The 22,985-nt window shown below is 46.6% G+C and overlaps 1 protein-coding gene across 5 annotated transcripts in view; it reads left to right on the forward strand.

Annotated features, from left to right (window-relative positions):
• Positions 1–22,985, forward strand: part of ERBIN (erbb2 interacting protein) — a 2,559,118-nt gene that overhangs the window by 1,279,983 nt on the left and 1,256,150 nt on the right. For all 5 annotated transcript variants that reach the window (XM_069627374.1, XM_069627371.1, XM_069627370.1 and 2 more), the window contains one exon: positions 7,702–7,774. In XM_069627374.1, coding sequence (XP_069483475.1) covers positions 7,702–7,774 — 73 coding nt within the window. The remainder of the gene's footprint in view (positions 1–7,701; positions 7,775–22,985) is intronic.

Raw genomic sequence — 22,985 nt, forward strand, 5'->3', positions numbered from 1 at the left:
ATACAAAATTGGATGGCCCTGAACAGCCTTTGCCTCAACGATGAGAAGACTGAGATTCTGATCGTGGGCTCCCAAGCCAAAATGGGTGCCCTCCAGCCAGACTACTCAATATTGACGGCTCGATAAACCCAGTACTCAAGCAAGTTAAAACCCTACGAGGTTACACAGAAGTACAGTCATATCTCCAAGATAAGGAGTGATTTCCACTGGTTGCCCATCGAAGCCATAATCATTTTCAAAACCCTATGTATCGCCTTCAAATGTCACCACAAAAAAGCTCCCATCTACCTGAACAATGCTTTAGCCAACAAAGAATCGACCAGATCCCTAAGATCTAACAATCTCTTACTCATGGCAACTCCCGCTACAGAAACACCAGAGCTGGGGGCAGCAGATTCCAAAGTCTGGCCCCCAAACATTGGAACTCCCTCACGCTCAACATCAAAGAGGGCTTCCTCACTAGTTTAAAAAAAACTGCTAAAAACCTGGTTATTTAACCAATACCAATAATTATGGAATCTCAGAATATATAAATAATGTATCATGTGTTTGTATAAAGGTGTACTGTAATTTTTGGCTGTAATACTGCATATCCGTGTTTTTGGCTTGCTCTGGCTAATATACAAAGGTGCACTGCCATTTTTTTACTTTAATATTGTATATATGTTTTGATTTTGACTTGCTCTCACTAAATTTACCAAGCTGTCTGTAACCTTGCTGTGATACCTCAGGGTCTGGGCGTGTAACAGAAATAAAAAATAACGTGTTTGATGTTCCCTGAGCACCAGAAGCAGTACAGAAAAAAAGTATGAAATATCTGTATAGTAAACAACTTTCTGGATCAACTGACATTTTGGGGGGTTAACGGGGGAAGGGGCAGGTACAGTGTACAAAAGAGCAACCCTTAGGATTAGGACTGCATAATTTCGATTATTCAGGGAAAGCAATACAAAGAAAGTTTGCTTTGTAATCTGACGGCACAAATTTGCAGTAAAAGTCACGAGCAAGAATATTGAGGCAAAGGTAAAAAACATGGGAAGAGTGTAAAATACAGTACAGATAATTGAGGTTGAAGAACAGTTACAGAAGCCAGAACACCTTAAGATATTAGGCAACAGCCCATCTACAAGTGTCATGGTACCATCAGAGAAGCAATCGGACAAGGATGGAGGCAATTAAAGTGCATGGTTAGTACCAACAATACCAAAGGAGGGGGTGTGCAAAAACTCAAGCAATTTGCGTTGAAGACGCATCTGGGCTGGAGCTATATGGTACAAATAGTTAATTACAAGAAAGGGGCAGCAGTCGGGTCATAAAAGTATATAAACATCCGGACGCCACAGGGAGCCATGGGCAAGGTGAGCAAAAAGAAATAGTTGTTAGCAGGTGATGTTAGTATCCAAAAGGAAAGCAATATGGTAACCATGGTAAAAATATCTACACATAGAAATTACAGAATCACTTGGTCACAGAAAAGTCTGTTGTAAGGCAGGTTTACATTTTCAGCAAATCAACTAGCAGTAAGTAAGAATTGAATGGGTAGAGATAGCTATGTATTGGTGTGAGGTGAAACAATTACATAATAGGCCCACCCAAGTTACATGATGGCAATGATTTTGTAAACTGAGGAGCAATTGGAGGTGAAACTATTTACAGCTTGAGATCACGCTCCGTAGTTGGAGACAAACCAAGTTGAGGGTAGTAAGTACAGTACAATGTGAAAGAAAGTCTGCATGTGCAAAGGAGTGGCCAGGAGGAGGATGGAGGCAAACCAGCCCACCCACATGGGGAGCCACGAAATGGCAAACAGGATGGTGAGGTGGCGAGTAGACTGCATTCTGGAGGAAAGAACCAAGGGCTTACCACAAGCAGATAAGGCATAGAGGTGAGGGGGCACAGTAGAGTAGGTATGGAGGAGGAGCAGGGTAATCCGAGAAGACCAAGATGGAGGAGGAAGGCAGGGCGGGGGTATCAGGAGTCACTGAGTTTTACGATGGAGAAAAGGAAAACAGGAGGCCACTGAGTAAAATGGAGCACAAGTAAGTAATGAAAAAGGAGAACAGAGAGGGTACAAATGCCAAAGGCAAGAACTGGCGAGCGCGAGATGAAATGTGGAAATGAACAAAGGGGTACTCGCAATCGATCCTGTAGTGAGGAAATGTGTGTGTTACAGGGCTAGCAATTTCGACCCTGTAGTTATGGTTAAGTTGCTCTCCCCCACAGAAAGAGAACGTTTTGTACAGTTTATCACTTTGGCGCTGTTCAACAAAACCTTCAAAAAAATTGAGTTCGGCAGTTTCATCTGTTGCGGCAGTTAAAGGCGATATCCCTATAGCCTGAACCACTGAGCAGATTTTTGTCCAATATGTGTAATGACAAGTTTCCAGGTTGCTCCTGAAAACGTGCTTTAGCAATTTTGGCTGAAATTCGTAAAGCAGTTTGTTTAAAAATAGGCACTTTACGCTCACCAACTTACTTCCTGGTGTCTGTGTTTGCTGACTTTTTTAATGGAAACATATTTGCTAGTTAGGAATTGTGTAATGTCATTTGTTGGGGAGAAGGCATAGTTATTCCCTTGGATATCGTATTGTTTCACAGATTCCATAGGTTGTGACATAAAATCGCCTGTTTTGTGACATATCTGCGCTACATTACAAACCATATGCAGTCCTGGTACTCCTGAAAATTGGCCAGCCCTACAGGGCTGTGCTTTCTTTATGCTTGCTTCATCAACCCAAGATGGACAGTTCTCAAGGTTGCAAGGTTTTTTTCAAGCCTTTTTAAACCCACCATAACTTTTCTGGTGTTTGCTATACATACCCTGATGCTCCAACCACCAGGGTGATGGACTGATGAACCCTAATAAGGGTGAACTTGGTATGCAGTTGTCTCCAGCCTTGACTGTCAACCTTCTATTGAACTACTGAGGCCAATTTCTAGCTGATGGGCTATGCATAGCATACAAATCTAAAATCGATAAATGCACAAAGAAATAATACATTTTCCTATAGATTTTGCCCATATCATTGCAGGAAGTAGACCATGTTGAGTCACCTATAATTTCTCTTCATTTTCTCCATCACATTTGCCTTCATTCTGCGATGCAAGCATAAAAATGCATGTTTCTGTTAGCATCTTGTTTGCCGCCAGAGTTCCAAAGGGGCGAAGCTAGCTGTGTCAGAGCACGGCAATCTCCGAAAACTACTATTGAGCCGCGGCCCTCTTAGTTCCCCATGAAAAGTATTGGAAATAATTTGTCCTCATGTACGCAAAACTCAAATGCACACAGGAGGCTTGTGCTAGATCAAGGGAAGCACCGGGCAGGAATGTGCCTCACCACACACCAAAACTTCAGTTGGATCGAGTGGTTAACATGCTGCATATTTGAAGGAACACAAACAGTCTTTGTTTAAGCAGGACAGCCAATGCCTCACGCCCAAAAGATGAAGCTGTCCAAATGAGTATATATGACTTGTGGTTTGCAGTCATATTACTATTAGGGTGTTCTCACAAATGAAATTAGCTGCAAGGCCAATGTGAATTATGTGATTTGTTAGGAAGAGTCACAGGCTTGAATCATTGTCAGACATTTATCAAACAAACATTTGTGACCATTCTTTGCTTCCAAAATGCTCTTTAATTTCATGCAAAGCAACCCTACGACCATATTTGTTCCCCTCCCCTTTTTCATATGTGTAGATGCATGGTGTTTTGTGAGGGTCTAATGCCAAATGCTGTTTGGGGGAAGAGGGGGCTCTGTTAGCCAAATGCCTCCTGCAGACCGTCTGAGGCAGCTGTGTTGTGATTAGATTTTAATGGTGATGTTTTGTTATGCAGTGCTCGATTTCCCTGGGTTTGTCCTTGCGGTTTCATACTCGGGCCAAATTCCACCTAAAGCAATGGTGGTTTAAAAGAGGCAGATTATCACCAGAAACGTGTATTGGCTCCACAGAAAGGCAGCCGGGAGGAGATCTGAAGCCCTAAATGAGAAATTCATATAGGCTATTAAGCACACTGGGTTTGGGTCGTTTATTTACAGAATTGAGGTGATTTACTCACAAATTGAGGCGTTTTTATGAGGAAGAAAGTGATTTGTTTACAAACAATTCATTTAGAAACTGTTAGAATTCTCTCTTTAGGCTGAATTTCCTAACCTAGTGAGTCCCGCAGCAGCTTTGCTGGATTTCTGTTTGTTTTTTTCTCCTGCCAAGAGTGAGACTTTTTTTTCCCACTCTTGGACATGATTTATGGTATTCCTTTGACTGGTAATGTGTTTTATGGGCTATGGGGTCCTTTTCTCCATAGGGTCTCATGTGTTTTTATTATGTGTTACACAGCACCCTCTGTGCAGTAACACAGGGGTGTCATAGTAACCCCCACCATATACTCCATACCCTGGGACTGACTACTGTCTCCCAGGGCATGTAAAGTCACCATTGGCTTTACTAGTCCCAAATTATTAACAGAAACCTGTACAAACCATCATATTGTGGATGTACTGGTCGGGGCGCCCCGGGGTCTGTTAGTCGAGGGGGCACGTCTCCGTCCCCCCTGATCAAGTTTTGGCTGGTGGCAGTGGAAACTACTTTTTATATTCGACTGCGAATATTTCCCTATGGGATTTTCCCATTGTTCGAGGCTACCAACTTTAATTATTTAATTCTCCTAGCCTCGAACATACCGCCGGTTTATTTAATTAATATTAATTCTCGGGTTGGTATTTTTTGCCAAGACTCGATTCTAAAATGGTGTTTGTGTTCTCTTCTGTGACTCCAACCCAAGTCGAGCCCTTTGTTCCACTTTTTGGCGGGCTTCTCCACACAAGCCTCCAAAAGTGGTGCCACTCTGTCTGGGTACCACAGGGGGTGGGGGAGAAGGTTTAGGCACCCTGGACTGAGTTACCTTGGTAACTCAAGTCGCACTCTTGTGTGATTGGCCCAAGTGGTGAGCCGGCCGGCTCACCACTTACCATGTTTGATTGACAGCTAGGCTGAGTGAATGGGGATATGCTGCATAAAAGCATGGCTTTGGGGATTGGAACTTCAGAAGGCGCCACAGGACCTGAGAATCCGACGAGGGAGAAGCTGAGCCGACCTACCACGACGACACCACCGGTGGAGCCCTGCGGAACCGACTCACCACTTCCCGACGACAGAGAAGATCTCCCGGCTGGAGAGGCTTCTTCCCCTGACTGGTGGGCACAACCAGTTTACCTTTCTTTCTTCGCACCCCAGACCGGTTTGTGGTCGAACTGCCCGTGCCAAGCACCCTGGCGGCCGGATAGCCACTCACCACTGAACCGTGAATCAACGGACCGCTCCTTGTACCTGAGAAACTCTGCGGCTGGTTCCTTCCTTGACAGTGCAACGGACTCCTGTCTTCCTCCCCGACGAGATCCTCTCTTCCCTGGAGAAGCACCGACTTGCATCCGCTGCCAGGAACAACTGCCCCCGCTGGAGTGTTCTCACCACTTTAAGGTACCGTGTCCGCCAGGCCTCCCTTTCTAAAGATTGCTACAAGGTAATAATAACTCCTTAACCTCCTGGACTGGGCTGGCCGCCTTGACCCTCTAATTCGTCCCTTTCTTTGATCCAACTCCTTTTTGAACCATTACAAGACTTTTGTGCACTGCAACCATGTGACCTTGGACACATTTTGTTCGATCTTCTTAAAGCGGATCCGGCCTAATGACTCTGAATTCACGGTTTTACTTTGCCTTCCTCTCTTGTTCTGTTCTTGTAAAAGTGTTGGAATCTGTTTCAATTTGTTCTCTGCTTTTCTCTCCCTTTTTAAAACAAACTCTTAGAGTGCCATCTACGTTAAGTGCTCACCGCTGTCTGAAAATAAGTGGGGCTTTACTTAAGACTTGTCTAATATTCTTTTAAGGGAGTGTATATCTTTTAGTGACCGTGTTTCTGAATTGCTTACTATTAGTGCCTGTGTGTTTTTCTAGATGTGGTTTTAAATAAATAATTATATCTCTTTTACACCAAGCCCTGGTCAGTGTTTACTTGTTCTATTGTGTGCTCCTGACCTATTGTGAATACTCTGTATACTGCCTAACTCTTCTTGAGGGATGTCTGACTGCTCAGCAACAGCTACCAAGTGAATCTGTGTGGTACAGACTGCTACCAAGTGGGTTTACTGCCAAACACTTGTAGTCTTAAATCTTTTGCAGTGGTCCCAGAGGGAACTGCACAGGTTTCTGCCTAACAGAAACTGACACAGAAGAGAGCTGTGTGCCACAAACCCACATGAGCCAATTCTAAGTGGCCCAAAATCCATGTTTTCAGGGCCTCATGATATATTGTTTGGTGCAGGCGGCCTTTGCCATTCCATTAGTCCCTGAAATTTACGAGAACTGCTTTGCTCATTTTCCTCATTCGGTTGATGAGGCTCTCCTTGCCACGGGGCTTTCTGAAGGAGTATCCATTACCATAAAGCATAAGCAAGCACCCTTTCCCACCTGTGCCACCTTGTACCCTCTTGGGTCGCTGGGGAATGGCATTTCTAGCTCTGAGATGGTCTCTTCTCCGGTGCCCCTTAAAAACCCACTTCACGCTCATCCACCTTATGACGCTTTTCACCAATGTTCGTAATTTTAAATATGTCTCTTTAACCAGCTGTGCCCTTACTCATGCTCTGAATTATAATTTTTTTAGTTTTTTAGCAAAGAATCACTTTGTTTAAATGCAGTAATTTGTAATCCGATTATGTATCTAACTGAATTCCTGTACAGCAGAGATCCCAGTTATTTCCAGCACAACTAAATAGACCATTTAATTCCTTAAAGTTCCTAGAGTGTCACAGGTTTCACCTTTTGGCCAAATTCTTGTAGCTGCCCATAGCAAAGAGAATTGAGTTGAAGGACATATGTCTCCTGGTGATAAAAAGTAATTAATAGCAACCAAAGTGCAGCCTTCGGTCATTTGACCAACGGTTTACAGGATTTCCACTGGCACAGCTGGGTGTGGTCCATTGTGGCTCAGGCCTTCTATATCTGGAACCCCTTACCACAACAGCTTTGAGGCCTAGTTGATCACTTTTTGTTCATATCGGCATTACTGCTTCTTAATCTTGTTCACGCTCTCTAAATTTCAGCATAAGCACGTTGGACACTGATGGGGCGTTTGCTGTAGATATGTAATCTAATTTAATATTTTAGTTGATTATAGCTCCCTGCTGGCACACATAAAAACGGTTCCCCAACAAATGCTTTAATCATGCCGTTTCTCATTTTGATGGAGAACTGTGAAAAGAGCACTGGGCCAAATTGCAGTGTTATGTAAAAGTCATTAATTTGCACATCAGAGGTCTTTGGCATTCTTTCTTTATTTTCGCTCATTGGTGTTAAGGGGCTCAAAGATCTAATTTGTCTGCTGTTTCCTGGGGTTGAGCATGACCTGGTTGGCCTGCAGATTTTGGTATTCATTTTGACACATACTGCTTCTCTGCCGACCCACATGTCTCGTCTCGACATGCTTTGCCTTGAGTGATTCTTTTGATGCGTGGATGTCTACATCTTTCTGTTGCAAGGCAATAATTCAACAAATCATTATCACAATGCCAAAAGATGTTCTGTACTTAAATTCGGAACGCTTTAATGAGATCAGAATGCTAACTGTATTATGCTCAGTAGTTTCTTTTAAGAGCTGAAGTGCAAGTTTCATGATTGAAAACATATTGTATGTTTCATAACAGGTTCACTGAAGAAACTCACAACACTCAAAATAGATGAAAACCAGCTGATGTACTTGCCAGAGTCTATAGGAGGGTGAGTGAAAGACATCTTTCAATACAATCATGTTGCCGTGCGTGATAATGTAAATATGACTGGATTTCCCAAATGTCTCCTTATTAGTACAAAGATACCTTTATTCTAGGTAGTAAATGCTTGTTTGATTACAACATGCACTATGCGCAGGGCTGGGCCATAATATAAGGCTTAAGGAATGTTTGTTCCATTCAAGATCATATCAAACATTCATAGTTTTTAGTGGAACTTCAGAGGTTATGTTATATGGACTTGTACCGTGCACCACTGGCATTTTCAAGGTCTCCAGGCACTCTCACGGGTCTCTAAATGAAGGAGGCGAGTACCTAGTGAGTTATCAAGAAAGACCAGGCTTCTGCCCAACTGTTGGTGCCTTTAGAGCCAGGAGCACCCAGTATCAGTGCAAGTTAGTTTTCTAGGTGATTTGTGGGGTTTTCCGGGAGAGTTCTGTTCCCATATGGGAGACCTGAGGTTGTAGGAGGGGTGAGGCTGTGATTTGTCTGGTTTGTTAGGCAGAATCCTATGCAGTTCCCTTAGGGAGCACTACAGAAGATTAGGACTACAGGTATATGCATTAAGTCCCCTTTGGTATCAATCCATACCACACAGATTTAGTTGGTAGCTGTGGCTGAGCAGTCAGACTTATCTCAAGAGGGAGATGAGCAGTATTCAGGGTTTACACAATAGGACTACAATACTATGGAACAAGGAAACACTGACCAAAGCTTTGTATCAAAAAGAATATATATATATTTATTTTACACACTTAGTTCTACACACAAATCACTAATATTAAAGCAAGTTAAAACAGTCTAAAGTATACACAACTCCCTAATTAAATTGTAGACACGTTTGAGCAAGAGTGAAAACTGAGCAGTGTAAATCAAACAGAAATGGCACTCTAACAATTTCTTCAGAGGGAGGGAAAGGACAAGTTATACAGGGTTACACTCCTAAACACACCAGCAACACTTCCCAATAGGATTGTGAATATGTTAGGCAAGGTAGTACTTTAGCATAAGCAATACTTAGGTGAAAACCGAGCAAAATGGCACTTCACAATATTAAAAAGGGGAAGGAAAGGTGGTTATAAGAGTTTAGGTGCACCAACACATTTCTTAGTGAAAAGCAATCTAGAGAAGGCAGTTGTAACTGAAATAGCCAGAGTCAATAGACCTGTACCAGAGTCTATGGTACAAGGCAAAGTGCCAAGGATCAAACGGTTCTAGTAGCTACAGTCAAGTCTTTGTTTAACGGTTCAAACAGGATGGTGCAGAAGGTAAAAAGATAATGTTAGACGAAAGGGGCGGCCAGCACAGAAGGTAAGTAAAGGATTTAAAACACCTTTAGAAATACCCAACGAAATGGGAGGCCTGGCGGAACAATGTATCTTAAAAGTGGAAGAGGCTCCTTCGGTGGCGGTAGTTCCTGGCAGTTCCTGTACTTCAGGAGATCCAGCAGAGGAAGAGAGGCTCTCGTGCAGGAAGGTTCAAGTTACTGCACTGCCCAGGGATGAAGCCAGCCGCTGTGATGCCAAAACGGAATAAAAGGTACGCTCCTTTAAATCTTGGTCGTGGTGGACGGGTGCCTGGCTATCTGGTCTCCTAGTGCTTGGCACGGGTGATTATCAAGGCAGGTCCTAGAGGGCGATTGGCGAACTGGTTGGCCCCACCAGCTCAAAGGAAGAAGGCTCTTGCAGGTGAAAATCTTCTCTTGTTGTTGGAGAAAAGAGGTGAGGATCTGCAGCAGGGCTTCACCGGTGGTTCAGTCGTTGCAGAGGTCTTCGGCTTCTCTCCTCTTCGGATTTCTTAGGTCCAGTGGCGATGTCTTGTCCTCCAGTCCTCAGATCCCTGCTTTTATGCAGAAAAATCCCCATTCATACAGCTTAGCTGCCACTCGTAGAGCGGGGTGGTTATCCTGGCTGGATAACCACCCAGCCTATCAGGGCAGAGTGTGACTTGGGTTGCCCAGGTAACCCTGTCCAGGGTGCCTACTCCCCCCTCCCACACATGCTGTCTACCCCAGACTCAGTGACGCCGAAAGGAGGGCTACTGTGCAGAAGCGCGCCAAAAGGATGAACAAAGGATCCCCAACCTGGGCTTGGATTACAGGGCGAGACACGAGAAAGAAATATTATTAAAGATCTGGCAACAAAAAAAAACACCAAAGTAAAGTTAATATAAAAATAACCCGGCGGTACGTTAGAGGCTGTCAGTAAAAGTTGTAGCCTCGAACAATGGGAAAATCCCATAGGAAAATATTTGCGGTTGAATATTTATGGTAGTAACCACTGCCACCAGCCAGAAACTTTGGAGAGAGGGACTGGACAGTACCCTCTCGATAGTGAACACCAGAGAAAAACTATTAACCCTTCCCCATAGTAAGATAGGTTGTAATGGTTTTGTTCATAACTATTGACTAGCAAAGTCAATGGTAACTTTGCATGCTCTGGGAGACAGTCAGTCCCAGGGTATATAATCTGTTTGGGGGTCACTAGGACATCCCTGTGTTACTGAACTGAGGGTGCTGTGTAACACGAATGTAAAAGGATGATACCTATGAGGGGGAGAAAAACCCCATAGACGGTAAGCACAAAAATAGCCTAAAACACACGTCAGCAATATGTCTAAGAGTGGAACAAAGAGTCTCTCTCTTAGCAGGAGAAAAAAAATAAACCCTTGCAATCCAGCAAAGCTGCTGGGGGACTCTATAGGTAAGGGAAATTAGCATTTTAAGAGAATTCTCCCTAACACTGTTTGACAGGTGGAGAGTTTTAACTAAGTTGTGATGGCTCATTATTTGTTTTGCCATTTGTTTGTGTCCGTGAGTTGGTGAGAGATTGTTGAGTAAGGTGTTTAAAGAGTGAGGTTGTTAGTATGCTGGAAACATTGGGTATGTCTGATGGGCATGGATGTGTTAAGTGATTTCTTCAGAGTTTGTCTCAATTTTTATCTTTCTTCCTCATACATAATTTATGGTCTCTGGGATGTTTTGTGGGGCTCAGGATGAAGAGTGGTGTCCTTGGCAAAGTTGGCTCTGTTTGTAGTTGTTTATTCTTTCTGGAGGTTTGTTGCGTTTTGTTAAAGGGGAGGTTTTGGTCATTGTGCTAGTTTTGATGTGTTGTATTTTGGGAAGGTGTTATGTGCAATAGTGACCTTGTTGTAATGGTCTGTTCTTTGTGTCCTCTCTTGGGTAATATGGGTAGATCTCTATTCAGCTTTATTGAATAGCAAGATTTTTTAGCATTTTCAAAATGTCAGTGATCTGTCATTCTGATGGACTGACTTCCATATTTTTGCTATGAGGTTGGAGACGGTGATCACTGTGTACTTCTATAAGTAGGTTGCTGCTTGATATCAATGTTTGCAGTTGGTTGTGGAAGATTTTTTGATTGGAGGAATTCGGCTCTCTGGTCATGTAGTGTCCTGTGAGCGATTCCTCTTTACTGGTATCCATTTTAGGCTTCGCAAGGCTGTGGTGATGGGGGGTCTCTCCTGTTCATTTTTAGTAGAATGATTGTTTCTGCATTTTGGATGCATTGTTATTTCTTGGTGAGATAATCGGACATCCTAGTTAGTCTATTTGCATATTCTACTCTTGACAGCATCAGTGTAAATTAGATGTTTGTCTGGTGTGGGAAACTCTGGGAGGGAGGGAGGGAGGGAGGGAGGGATGGATGGATGTATGGGCCTGATTGAGAGTAGGTGGTGCAATTGAGTATCTGTGGTTATAGTGTGATTCCCCTGTAATGTAGTCCCAGTTATTTTGTTATTGTTGATCTTTCCGGTCCTGTTCCCATTTCCGGCAACCAACGGGACATAAACTGTTTGACATTGTGTGTGGGGTAATAAGTATTTCATTTTTGCTTGGGTTCAGTTTTAGGTTGAGGCACTTGTTGTGTGGGTTGTTTGTCTGTGCTAGAAGTCATTTTTAAAATTGGTTGTCATCCGCCTATGTTTTGTTTCATGAAGGGGGTTGTGTATATGTTGAAAAGGAGTAGTGAGCTAATTGATCCTTGTATGATGCCAACGTTGTGATTGTGTTTGTTGATGTAAAAGGGGGAAAGGGGATGGTTTCTGTTTCCCGAGGGGAAGAATTTTAGTCATTGCAGAGTCGTGAATAACAGATTCCTGAATTAAGGTTGTGTGGCTGATGTCGAAAGCTGCTAAGATATCTAGTAGGATAAGTGCTGAAGGTATGTTTTCCAGCATGGGGTCTGGCATGGATTCACATGCTCATGAATATTCTGTCGTCGGGCTTGGAATCCTTGCTAAAAGTAAACTGTTTCACTTCCACATACAAACTGTATTTCTCCTTTAAACCAATCGCTGTCCTCTGGGTCATACTGCCCCCATCCAATGATTGTCATCTCCCTAAGCCCCTCCTCTGACAGCCGTCTTCAGAATTTTACTGCATGCTTCAGTGTTGGGAGTCGTCGAGTTTGCTCTGCTTCGATGTTTTTTCGACGACAAAGGGTTCTATTTTCGTACTGAAAGAGCCTGTGTGCTGTCTTCATTTGCTGGCAGTGGGAATCCGTTGCCGGTGAATTTCAGCACCCCTCAAGGGTGAAGGAGGATGAGGAAAGGTCCCTCTTAAAGCCCTGCACTAAATGTGGGCTATGGAATGTGTTTGTAGAAGACGAGCACTTGCATTACCTCTACTGCATGCATCCAGATCAAAAGGAGGTGGAGTGCGAGATATACCTCTGGCTCTCCAAGAATCCGACGAAGCACAGGCACAGTAGACTGGTGGTGTGGCTTAACGCTAGGGCCTCTAGCCCGTGCGCTGAGCAGGGTCATGACTCACCTAGGACTGGCCTGTCCGAGGAGCGGTCTTCTAAGTCCTATGAGGGCGCCTCATCCGTGGGGGCCAAAGACGAGGCCAAGAACTGCATGTCCAAGCCCACTGGGTTCGTCGCAGAAGCGGGTCCCAAGGTGGACAGGACACGATTGACTTCACCCTGCGCCTCCATTGCCAGCCGTCAATCGAGCTCCTCCTCGAAAAGCAAATAATCTACCCCGGGTAAACTGTGGGAGAAGTCTGGGAAGCCATGGACGGCGGAGAGCCTAAGCAGGCCCAATCGAGGACTAAGACTTTGTTGATGACAGAATTGGTGGCGGCTGCTATCATGACTGCTAAGGGAGCTGACCCTGTGAAGGTATCCCTGCACCCAAGGCGCAACACTACTGCAGTGACTTTAGCAAAGTCTGCTGGCGTGCCAGAAGGGGGGAAACTGGCTCAGGCCCCGGTTCAAGCCCCACAGGGTGGAAAAGGGGGGGACGAGGAGGCCCCGAAACAGCCCTCCTGGGCCGTGGCCCAAGCCATGGAGTTCTCGTCCACAGACAATGAGAACCAGGAGTCCTTGAGCACGGTCCACGAGGATGTGGAAGAGGATGGTGGCGCAGGCCTAGTTTTCCGATTCCCGCCAGCTCAGCCGAGGGATGTGACTCTGGACATTCTGTCAAACCATCACACCTTGTTGTCAGAGATCCAGAGGAGGAAACGCCAAGGTCTGGTTCCATTGGTCCCCAAGGCCCCCTTTCAGCCTCCAACGAAGAAGAGGAAGCGTCCTCCGATACCCCATTTCAGCCTCCACATCCGCGTTGGGCACCTTCTCCCCCAGCATTCCCAGACACGGGTACGGATACAGCCATGACTAAGGACGATGATTAAGATATCGTTGCAGCGGATGGCGAGTCTCTGCATTTGGATGCACCACCTAGGGTGTCTCCACCGGACAAGGTGGGGTCGTTCCACTCTATGATCTCCAGAGCCTCCAAGCTATTCCATCTTGTACCTGTGGAAACCAGGAAGGAGGGTTTCTTGTGCCAGAAACACGAGGCCCAGAGAAAGAAAATCATGGTGGTGCCTCTTCTGGATGATGTGTGTGAAGTGGGCCTGGCCCTCATGAAGAACCCTTGCACGGCTCCAGCCAAACCGGATAGGCTGGAGAAGTATTGGGTGCCGAAATCCGCATCCAAGTTCCTGAAGTCACAACCATCACCCAGATTCGATGGAATCGGCAGCCGCAAGGAAAAGGTCAGCTAACCCATCCTCTGTCCCTCCGGAAAGCGAGGGGAAGAAGATGGATGCCATAGGAAGGAAGGTGATATACACTGCATCGTCCACAATCAAGGCGGCCAGCCCACTGGCGATCCAGGTACGACAGGGAGCTGTGGTACAAGCTGGGGCCTATTCTGGAGTTCCTCCCCGACGATAAGAGGATGGAGGCAATCTCTCTCTTCCAGGAGGGAGAAGTAGCAACTGATCACACCATTGTAGTGGCATTGGAGGTTGCCGATGGGGGGGTTTCGACAGATGGGGAACGATGTCTGCCTTCGACAAGACTGGATGAAGGTTGCTCATTTCCGGCAGGAGGTCCAGACGAAGGTGTTGGACATGCCCTTCGACTTGGAGAACTTGTTTGGGAAGGTCATTGACGAGTCCCTCCAGGCCATCAAGGCGGATACGGAGACGGCCCGTCGCCTGGGCACTTTCCAGCAGCATGGCTCTTCTTTTCGCTCCTCCAGGTGAAAGTCTAGCGGGCCTGCCAAATGTTTCTCCTCTTCTTACCGTCAGCCCTCCGGATCCATGACTCAGGAAGCCTGCAGAGGCCATTCCCAGCCCTACGGTAGCAGAGGACAGTGCCATCTTTGCCTGTTGGTCCGGATGCAGTTTCTGTAGTAGGCCTAAACCGGCCGGAATGTCGGGGCCCCCAATGCATGTACCCCGGTGGGAGGCCGGCTGACTGGTCAGCGAGTGGAACAAGATCATCACCAACAGATGGGTATGATATATTTTATTTGTATCAGCTCGTACACAGGTGTTTCAGAGCGCGACTAGGCAAGGGAGGGGAAACGAGGGAGAACACAAAACAGCGATCTTACTAGGCCCAGTGACATTGAGAACGCGCAAGTGCATGGGAAGGGGAAAAGGGAAAAAGTGCATGTAAGGGGGAGAGTGGAAAGTGCAGAGCAAAGGAGAGTAGATATATAAATAATACATTTAAAAAAATCGAATGGAGGCAATAAACAGCAATAGTGCAGCCAGCAAGTGGCAAGTGCTTTGTTTATGGCGACAGACTGGGTAAGTCTGGTAAGTGCAGAAAAGAAGAAAATGGGATAGGGGGCTGTATGGGTACAGTTAGTCCATCCAGTGCAAGGGGTGGCCGGGAGGTAGGGCAGGAGGGCGGCAGGGTGAGCAGGTAACTTGACCCAGGGGAAAGGGGGTGGTCAGGTGCACAGTGCCAAGAGAGCGGGTCAGCAGGGGAGAGAGGGAGAGAAGGCAGAAACAAAGAAGAGGGTCTTTAGGTGCTTCCGGAACCGGAGATAGTTCTCAAGTTTTAGAGCAGCAGGGAGGCTGTCCAGAGGGAGGGCCCAGCCGAAGATGGAGATCTACCCCCCAGCTCGTTTCTTTGGAAAACGATTAACCCGGAGGGAGTTAGAGGTAGAGGAGTGAAGAGCTCGAGAGGTGAGGTATTTGCAGAGGGATAGCTGAAGATATTTTGGACCCAAGCCACACCATGGAATTTCAACGCAGGTGTCCGCGGATCCCTCTGATTCCCCGTTCGGAGCAGCACATCCCTCGGCTCCTGGAAGGGGTACAGGCCATGCTGCGAAAAGGGGCAATAGAGCTATTTCCGAAACAGCTATGGGGCTCCAGAGTCTTCCAGATACTTTCAGGTCAGAAAGAAGATTGGGGGTCTGGAGGCCCATCCTAGACTTGCAACGTCTCAACAAATACTTGAAGTCCCAAAAGTTCAGGATGGCCATGTTGCAACACATGCTCAGCCAACTGGAGGAAGGAGACTTCTTGACGTTGCTGGACCTGGAGGGCACCTATTTCAATGTCCCCATTCAAAAGAAACATCACAAGTTTCATAGTGCAGGCTCTGCCTTTCAGATTGAAGCCGGCCCCCAAAGTGTTTCAAAATGCCACATACATGTATACCCGTACTTTGACGTCTGGCTCATCCGGGCCCACTCGCGGAAGTTATCCGTCAGACACACGGAGGCAACCGTCCAGCTATTGATGGATCTGGGATTCTCAATCAACTATCCAAAGTCCTGCTTAACACCGTCACAGTACGTGGTGCTCCTAGGAGCCAGGCTCAATACGGTATCCTGCCTGGTGTCACCCCCGGAAGAAAGGGTAGCGGCCATTCAATGGAAGGTGCAGCGGCTGTTGTCGATGAAGGCAGCCACGGTGCGGGCCATCATGTTGTTGCTCGGTAAGATGTCCTGCAGCTACCTCATCAGCCTCTGCAGGTTGCAAATGCGACCTTTTCAGGAGTTCCTGGACACTCGCTGGATACAGGTGTCCGGAAGCTTTGCAGACAAATTCCCGCTCAACGAGGAGTTCCGTCAGGCGATAGGATGGTGGGACGTCCGCTCCAGCATCGCCCGAGGCATGGGGTTTCAAAACCCGCCATACCAGGAGGCGATCACCATGGACGCTTCTCTGGAAGGCTAGGGAGCCCTCACCGGACGTCTGCAAGCCTGTGGCTGCCAGAGGAGAAGGATCTCCAGATCATCATCCTGAAGCTATGGGCAGTGTTCTGGTCCCTCAAGTCGTTCCTTCCATCTCTGAAGTTCAAGGTGGTGAGGATCTTCACGGACAACACCACCACTATGTTCTACATCTGGAAACGGGGGCACTTGATCCCCAGCACTCCAAGGAATCGCAGGACTTGTGGTACTGGGCCGTCGGACAAGAGATGCTCCTTGTCCCTCTTCATCCAGCGGGAATCAAGAACACCATTGCAGACTCCCTCAGCAGGGATTTCCGCTCCTGCCACGAGTGGGAACGTCAGAGGACCAGGTGCACTGCATCTTCGTCAAGTGGGGCAGGCCCCAGATTGATCTATTTGCGATGGCAGCAAACTCCATATGCCAGAGGTTTGCCAGCCGATTCCACCAACCGAGGTGCCTGGGCGAAGCGGTCTCCTTCCCATGGGAAGGGATGTTTCTGTACGCGTTTCCGCTGTTGCCTCTCCTGCTACAAGTCATCAATACTCAAGACAGTGCCAATGCAGGATGATACTCATCATCCTGGCGTGGCTGAGGCTGATTTGATATCTGGGCTGTCTCAGACTGTCGGCGTCGCCTCAGGTCGAGCTGCCAGTGTTTCCCGATCTTCTCACCAGAGGAGGAGGTGCAATCCCTCCTCACGATGCAGGATCGCTGAACTTGCGGGCTTGGCTCCTGTAGTCCTAGAGTTTGGAGAATGAGTTTCCTGTGGACTGCAGGGAGGTCCTCACCAAGGCCAGGGCATTGCCAACTTTGAAAAGTGCTTTGGTCACAAGTGGAAGCATTTTGCTGTGTGGTGCCGGTCTCAGAAGATTACCCCTCTGAGGGTCATGGCCTGCAGATTCTTTCATACTTGCTATCCTTGGCCAAGGCTGGATTGGCGCACACCTTGTTCAAGGTACATCTGGCGGCCATGTCCCACTACTCCAGGTCTTCAGGAAGATCTTCACTTTTATCTCCTCGACTCGACAAGGAGTTCCTCGAAGGACTTTTTCGATCTTTCCCGCTGATGAAGGCTCCAGCCCCAGTTTGGGAACTCAATGTGGTTCTGATAAGGCTCATGGGGGCGGGGGAGGCCCTTAGAGACGATGCATCAGGCCCCTCTCATGTTCCTTTTGTGAAAAACGTATTTCCTCGTGGCCATCACCTATACCAGGAGGGCGGTTGAGATCAGGCCTTATCCTGCAAACAGCCATAACTGATTTTTGACGAATCGAGAGTGGTGATGCGTTTGCACCCCTCTTTCATGCCGAAGGTTCTGTCGGAATTCAACCTCAACAAGCCTTTGGTGTTACCTGTTTTTTTTTTCTCCGAATGCATTTGTCACCGGCTGAAATTGCATTGAACTTGCTGGATGCTGCTCGTGCCCTGAACTTCCATGTGACACGCAAGAGTTTTCAGAAGACTTCACAAGTTTGTGAACTTTGGTCCTGTGAATAGTGGGAAGGCCTTGTCCAAGGCTTACATGTCAAGGTGGCTCTCCTGCTGCATCATGCACTGTCATCAGTTGGCGAATCGACCGCTGCCCGGACGTCCGAGATCCCACTCCACCAGAGTGATAGCTGTGACGACGGCGTTCCTGTCTGGTGTGCCCCGGCTAGACATCTGCAGGGCTGCTAGGTGGAGGTTCACGCACACCTTCAGAGTTTTACTGTGTCAACGGGGATTCCAGAGGGGAGTCTAGAGTCTGCCAAGCAGTGCTACGCAACCTGTTTCCTTGAGGGGAGTCTGTTCAGACGTAAGAGTTAATTGCTTCTGTTGAGCCTTGTCACCTCATGTGGTTGTGTAATATTGTACTGCTATGTATTAGTTATTCATGAGCATGTGAATCCATGCTAGACCCCATGCTGAATAAGGTTTAAGTTGCTTACCTGTGACTATTGTTCTCCAGCATGGGTCTGGCTTGGACTCACATGCGAACCCTTTCTCTGACCCCTCTGCGGCTCTTCCTGGTCATACTGCCACTTTACATGCTTACCAAATCTGAAGATGGCTGCCAGAGTAGGGGTTTAGGGGGAGGTCATTGGTTGGGTGCAGTAGGATCCAGATGACAGTGATTGGTTTAAAGGAGAAAAACAGTTTGTAAGTGCAAGTGAAACTGTTTTGTCTTTTTTACCAAGGATTCACAGCCTGACGGGGAATAGGTTCTATGTGATTGCGCCGAATGAAATGTCATTGTGGGACATTTCATCGCCGAAATCTCATCGCCAGAAACCCTGTATTTTTTATTTTTTTTATTTGTCGGGGGGGTTCCCCCCCATTCCCCTCCCCCCCTAGTTTAACAATCATACCCCAACCGGCACAAAACACCCCCCAAAAAAAATATTTTTTAAAAAAGAGTTTCTGGCGATGACATTTCCGGCGATGAAATGTCCCACGATGACATTTCATTCGGCGAAATGCGTGTATACCGGGGAATATTTGAGCAGGTGAATCCATGCCAGACCCATGCTGGAGAACAATAGTTACATGCAAGTAACTTAAACCATGTCCGCTTTCATCTTAAGGCCATACCGTGGGGGTTGGGGGTAGGTACCGATTTTGTATCTCATTGGTCTGAAGCATGTTGGGATTGGTCAATTTGATTCAATGTGCTTGAGTATTGCTTGTGTAAATGGCTCTGTTATTTTGGCCATTAGGGTATGTTCGGGGTGGGCTTGCAGTTTATCTGCTTTTCCTGCCACTTTCTTTAGGAGCAGTTTAATATAGGCAGTTGTGAAAGCTTTTGGTATAATCCCTGTTTCCAGTGATAGATTCATCAATTTTTTAAAGTAGAAGGCTAGTGTTTCTTTGGCGAGTAGTATTTTTTAATGTTTGGTAGGAAGGGGTCATTTGGTGATTCACCCCCAGGCCCCCTTTTTACTCCCCTTTACTAGCTTGTTGAAGGTTTCTTCTGAGATTGGTCTGAAGTGGTTGAGTTCTGTTAAGGTCCCCTTAATTCAGTAGGTTGTGGGTTGTATTTGGGGTGGTTGCGTCAAGGGCTGGTTGGATTTTGTTTATTTTGTTTCTTAGATGGAGTGCGATGTGGCATAGCTTTGGAGTGGGTGTGGGTGTATTGCTGCATAAGATGGAGTTTATTTATTTGATGATTTTGTACATTTCTTTTTGCTGGTTTGTTGCTAATGGTATTCTTTCGCATAGTGAGATTTCTGGTCTTTCAACATGACTGCTTTATATAGGTGGATCTGTTGTTGGTACTTCATTTTGTCAGGTTTTCTTGATACTTTTTCTAACTTTCAATGGTTTTATTGAATGTTCTCAGCTCTGGTGTGAACCAACCTGCTGCTGGTTTATTAAATATTTCTTTTTATTTTTTATTTTTTTAAGATGGGTTAAAAGGTTTTAGTGCCATCAGTATGTCTAGAAAGGTGTTGTATCCAGGTATGATGTTTTTTTATTTCCAAGTGTCTGTAATCGGTTTGTTCAGCAGTTCGATGTCTGGTTTGTCATTTTCCATCATTTGTGCTAGATTTTCAGTGATGAGCTTTTTCCAATTTCTTTCTTTTTAATTAACTTTATTGTGCTCGACAAGAAAACAAGCGGTATACAGATCATTGGTAGATATATAGTAAGCATACACAGACTGATAAGAGTTGGTACAAGGCAGAATTGGGCCAGTTTGTGGCACAGCAATCAGATATACATGTCATAGTGGCAGTTAAAGCAGATACATTAAACGGCTGTAGGAGCTGAGGACAAGTCACTAGCATAGTCATCAGTGTTGGCAGACGAGGAGATATAAGATCGGAATGGGGTCCAGATGTTCGTGGGTATAGACACGATTGGTTGCTGGGCAGCCCAGCACTCTTCTGTATCCGAGGCCCAGGTGACAGCCAAAGCCACTGAATGTGTGTAGGGGTCCTGGGACGAAGCTAGAGCAATAGAATACAACGGGTTGCCAGCATCATTCATAGCCCCGCTCAATTATTTTCGGAGTCACGGCCAAGCCTGGGAAATTCGTGGAAAAGAAATTTTAATTGAGATGGAGTGGTAGTGCAATCTAGTATTACAGACATCGTGGTGCATACCTCCTCCAAAAACACGGAGAGGCGTGGACAGGACATATCCCCCTTGTGACTGTCTTTTTTTAATATAATGGTATGTAGCCTGCGTCATCCGAACCGCATATTGGACATGTGGGGAGATGATCCTTCGACATGCGATGAAATCTGATCGGGGTGTAGTGAAATCTATTGAGTACCTTAAATTGGATCAATTTGAAACGTGAATTAAATGAAACTTCATGGATACGGGCACACATGTGGTCCCAGCGTTGGTCCCTTATTTCACCATCCAGATCCTCCCCCAGGTATCCCTAAATTTAACAAAAGGGGAGGTGACCTTAATATGAAGAAGGGTGTACAATCTGGAGACCTTTGCTGTGAAGGTCGTGTTCAGGATTTCGGCTATTATCGGGTCGTCTGGGGGGGACTGCAAGAAAGTCTGGGCACCAGTGTTTGAGAGCACGGCAGAGGCCTGCTTATTGCAACCAATGGGAGGGCCTTCCATGTATGGGCTCTGGTAAGTCTGGCCACTCAAGGAAGGCACCTTGGTCAGCGACATTGGGGTGGACAGTGTTTCCATCCTCAGGCCGGAGTGCCACAGAAAGGTGTTGATGGTTAACGCCTGGCCATAGAGGGACATTCAGGAACCTTTACAAGAGCTGGGGCAGTACAATCATTTTAAGAATGCCGATCGTGCCTGCTAGGGAGAGCAGTAAATTGGCCCAGCCTGATCATTTTTGGCAAGGGTGATCGAATATATTTCCCAAAGTTGGCCTTGTATTAAGGGATGCTGCTGACGTGTGACCACTACTCCAAGATAGGTGATCTCGCATTGTGACCAAATGAACCCAAGCAAGATGGTGACATTGGTTAATGGAAATAATATTGATTTAGAACAGTTCACTTTAAGGCCTGATATCTCTCCAAAGCGTACGACATCCTCTAAAACAGGGGCTTGGTTCAGTTCAGCGAATAAAGAGGACTGCATCGTCCGCAAATGGGGAGATAATCTCAGGGGAGCCGGCCTGTCTCAAGCCTCTAAGTGCATGCTTTTGGCGTATCCTGTCGGCCAGGGGCTCGATGGCTATAGCAAATAGTAGCGGCGAGAAGGGGCATCCCTGGCTATTTGGATTAGAGTTGAACACCGGTCCTCAGTGCGAACCCTGGTGACAGGAGAAGAGTACAAAAGTCCAACCCAGGACTGAAAACGAGGCCCAAAGTTGCTCCTCTCAAGGACCCGCCAGAGATGGCTCCAGGAGACAGAGTTGAATGGTTTCTGCATGTCAAAAGTAGCCGCAAACGCCTGTGTGCCTGGGTCGACCCTTGCAAAAATGTTGAACAGACGACGCAGATTAAGAGAAGTGGAGCGCCTCGGGATAAACCCTGACTGGTCCGGGTGTATAATGTACGACATATACAGAGCCAGTCTCAGGGCCAGCACCTTGGTGTAGATCTTGATGTCGCAGTTGGTAAGGGGGCGATATAAACCACATTGCGTGGGAGGTTTATCCGGTTTGAGTAATACTGAGATTATGGCCTCTGGAAGAGGGCAGGGGGTGGGGGTGAAATGCCAGACTCTCAGGATTCCTCCCATAGGGCCAGCAACTGCGGCACAAGGCAGACTTTGTAGTGCTTATAGAATTCGATGGGGAGTCCGTCGGATCAAGGAGTCTTTCCAGAGGCCAAGGCGTCAATAGCTGTAGATATTTCCTCAGATGTAATTGGGTTCACTAGGGTGTCTCTGGTCTCGGAGGAGAGGATGGAGAGCGGGAGGTCCTCCAAAAACACCTTGTCAGTTGCAGGAACACTGTCCACGTTAGAGTAAAGTGTTTTGTAAAAAGAGCTAAATTCTCCATCAATGTCATCTGACGACAAAGCCAGGGTACCATCGGGCCTCTCAATAGCCGGGATGTGGTGTGAGCTAGCCTCCAGTGGAGCAGTCTGGCCAGGACAGTCACCCTCCCCGTATCTGCGAGCGGATTGAGGATTGTCTAGGAACTTCCGCTCTCGATCCGCATGGGTGCGGAATGCATCTAGCTCCGTGCCAATATCAGAAAGGATGCGTGGGTATGTGAGGATGCATACTGGGTCTCGAGGAGAGAGTCTGGATTTGCTCTCTGCAATGTTCCTACGGATTGCCCTGAGAATCCCGGCCCCTTTAGAAATTGCAATACCTCTAATGTAAACTTTGATGGACTCCCAGAGGGTAGCTTGTGTTATGACTGAACCTGTATTTAGTGTGAAATAGTAGTCAATGGCAATCCCCAGCTCTGTTTTGAAAGCAATATCTAGTAGGGAATGTGGTTTTAACCTCCAAGAGCATGCTCCCGGGTTGTCTGCACTCCATCTTATCAATGCACGAGTGTGATTCATGCACTGAGGAGTAAGATCGAGAATTAGGGTGAATCAACCTCCATGCGTCAGACACTACTAGCTGGGCCTGAGCTTCTATGATGGCCTTGGATGACCTGGATAGTTGGCGAGGTCTAGACCCTGATATGTCAAGGTCCATGTCTAAGATGGTGTTGAAGTCCCCGCCCCAGAGGATAGGTACAAGAGGGAATCCAGACAGCAAGGAGGAGAGATGTTTATAGAACTCAGGATCATCCATATTAGGACCATATACGTTAAGTAGAACAACCTCTCTGCCGAGCAGGACCCCGAATAGTAAAACAAAGC

The sequence above is a fragment of the Ambystoma mexicanum genome, chromosome 6p, assembly GCF_040938575.1.
Source record: "Ambystoma mexicanum isolate Mex_15411 chromosome 6p, UKY_AmexF1_1, whole genome shotgun sequence".
Classification (NCBI taxonomy): Eukaryota; Metazoa; Chordata; class Amphibia; order Caudata; family Ambystomatidae; genus Ambystoma; species Ambystoma mexicanum.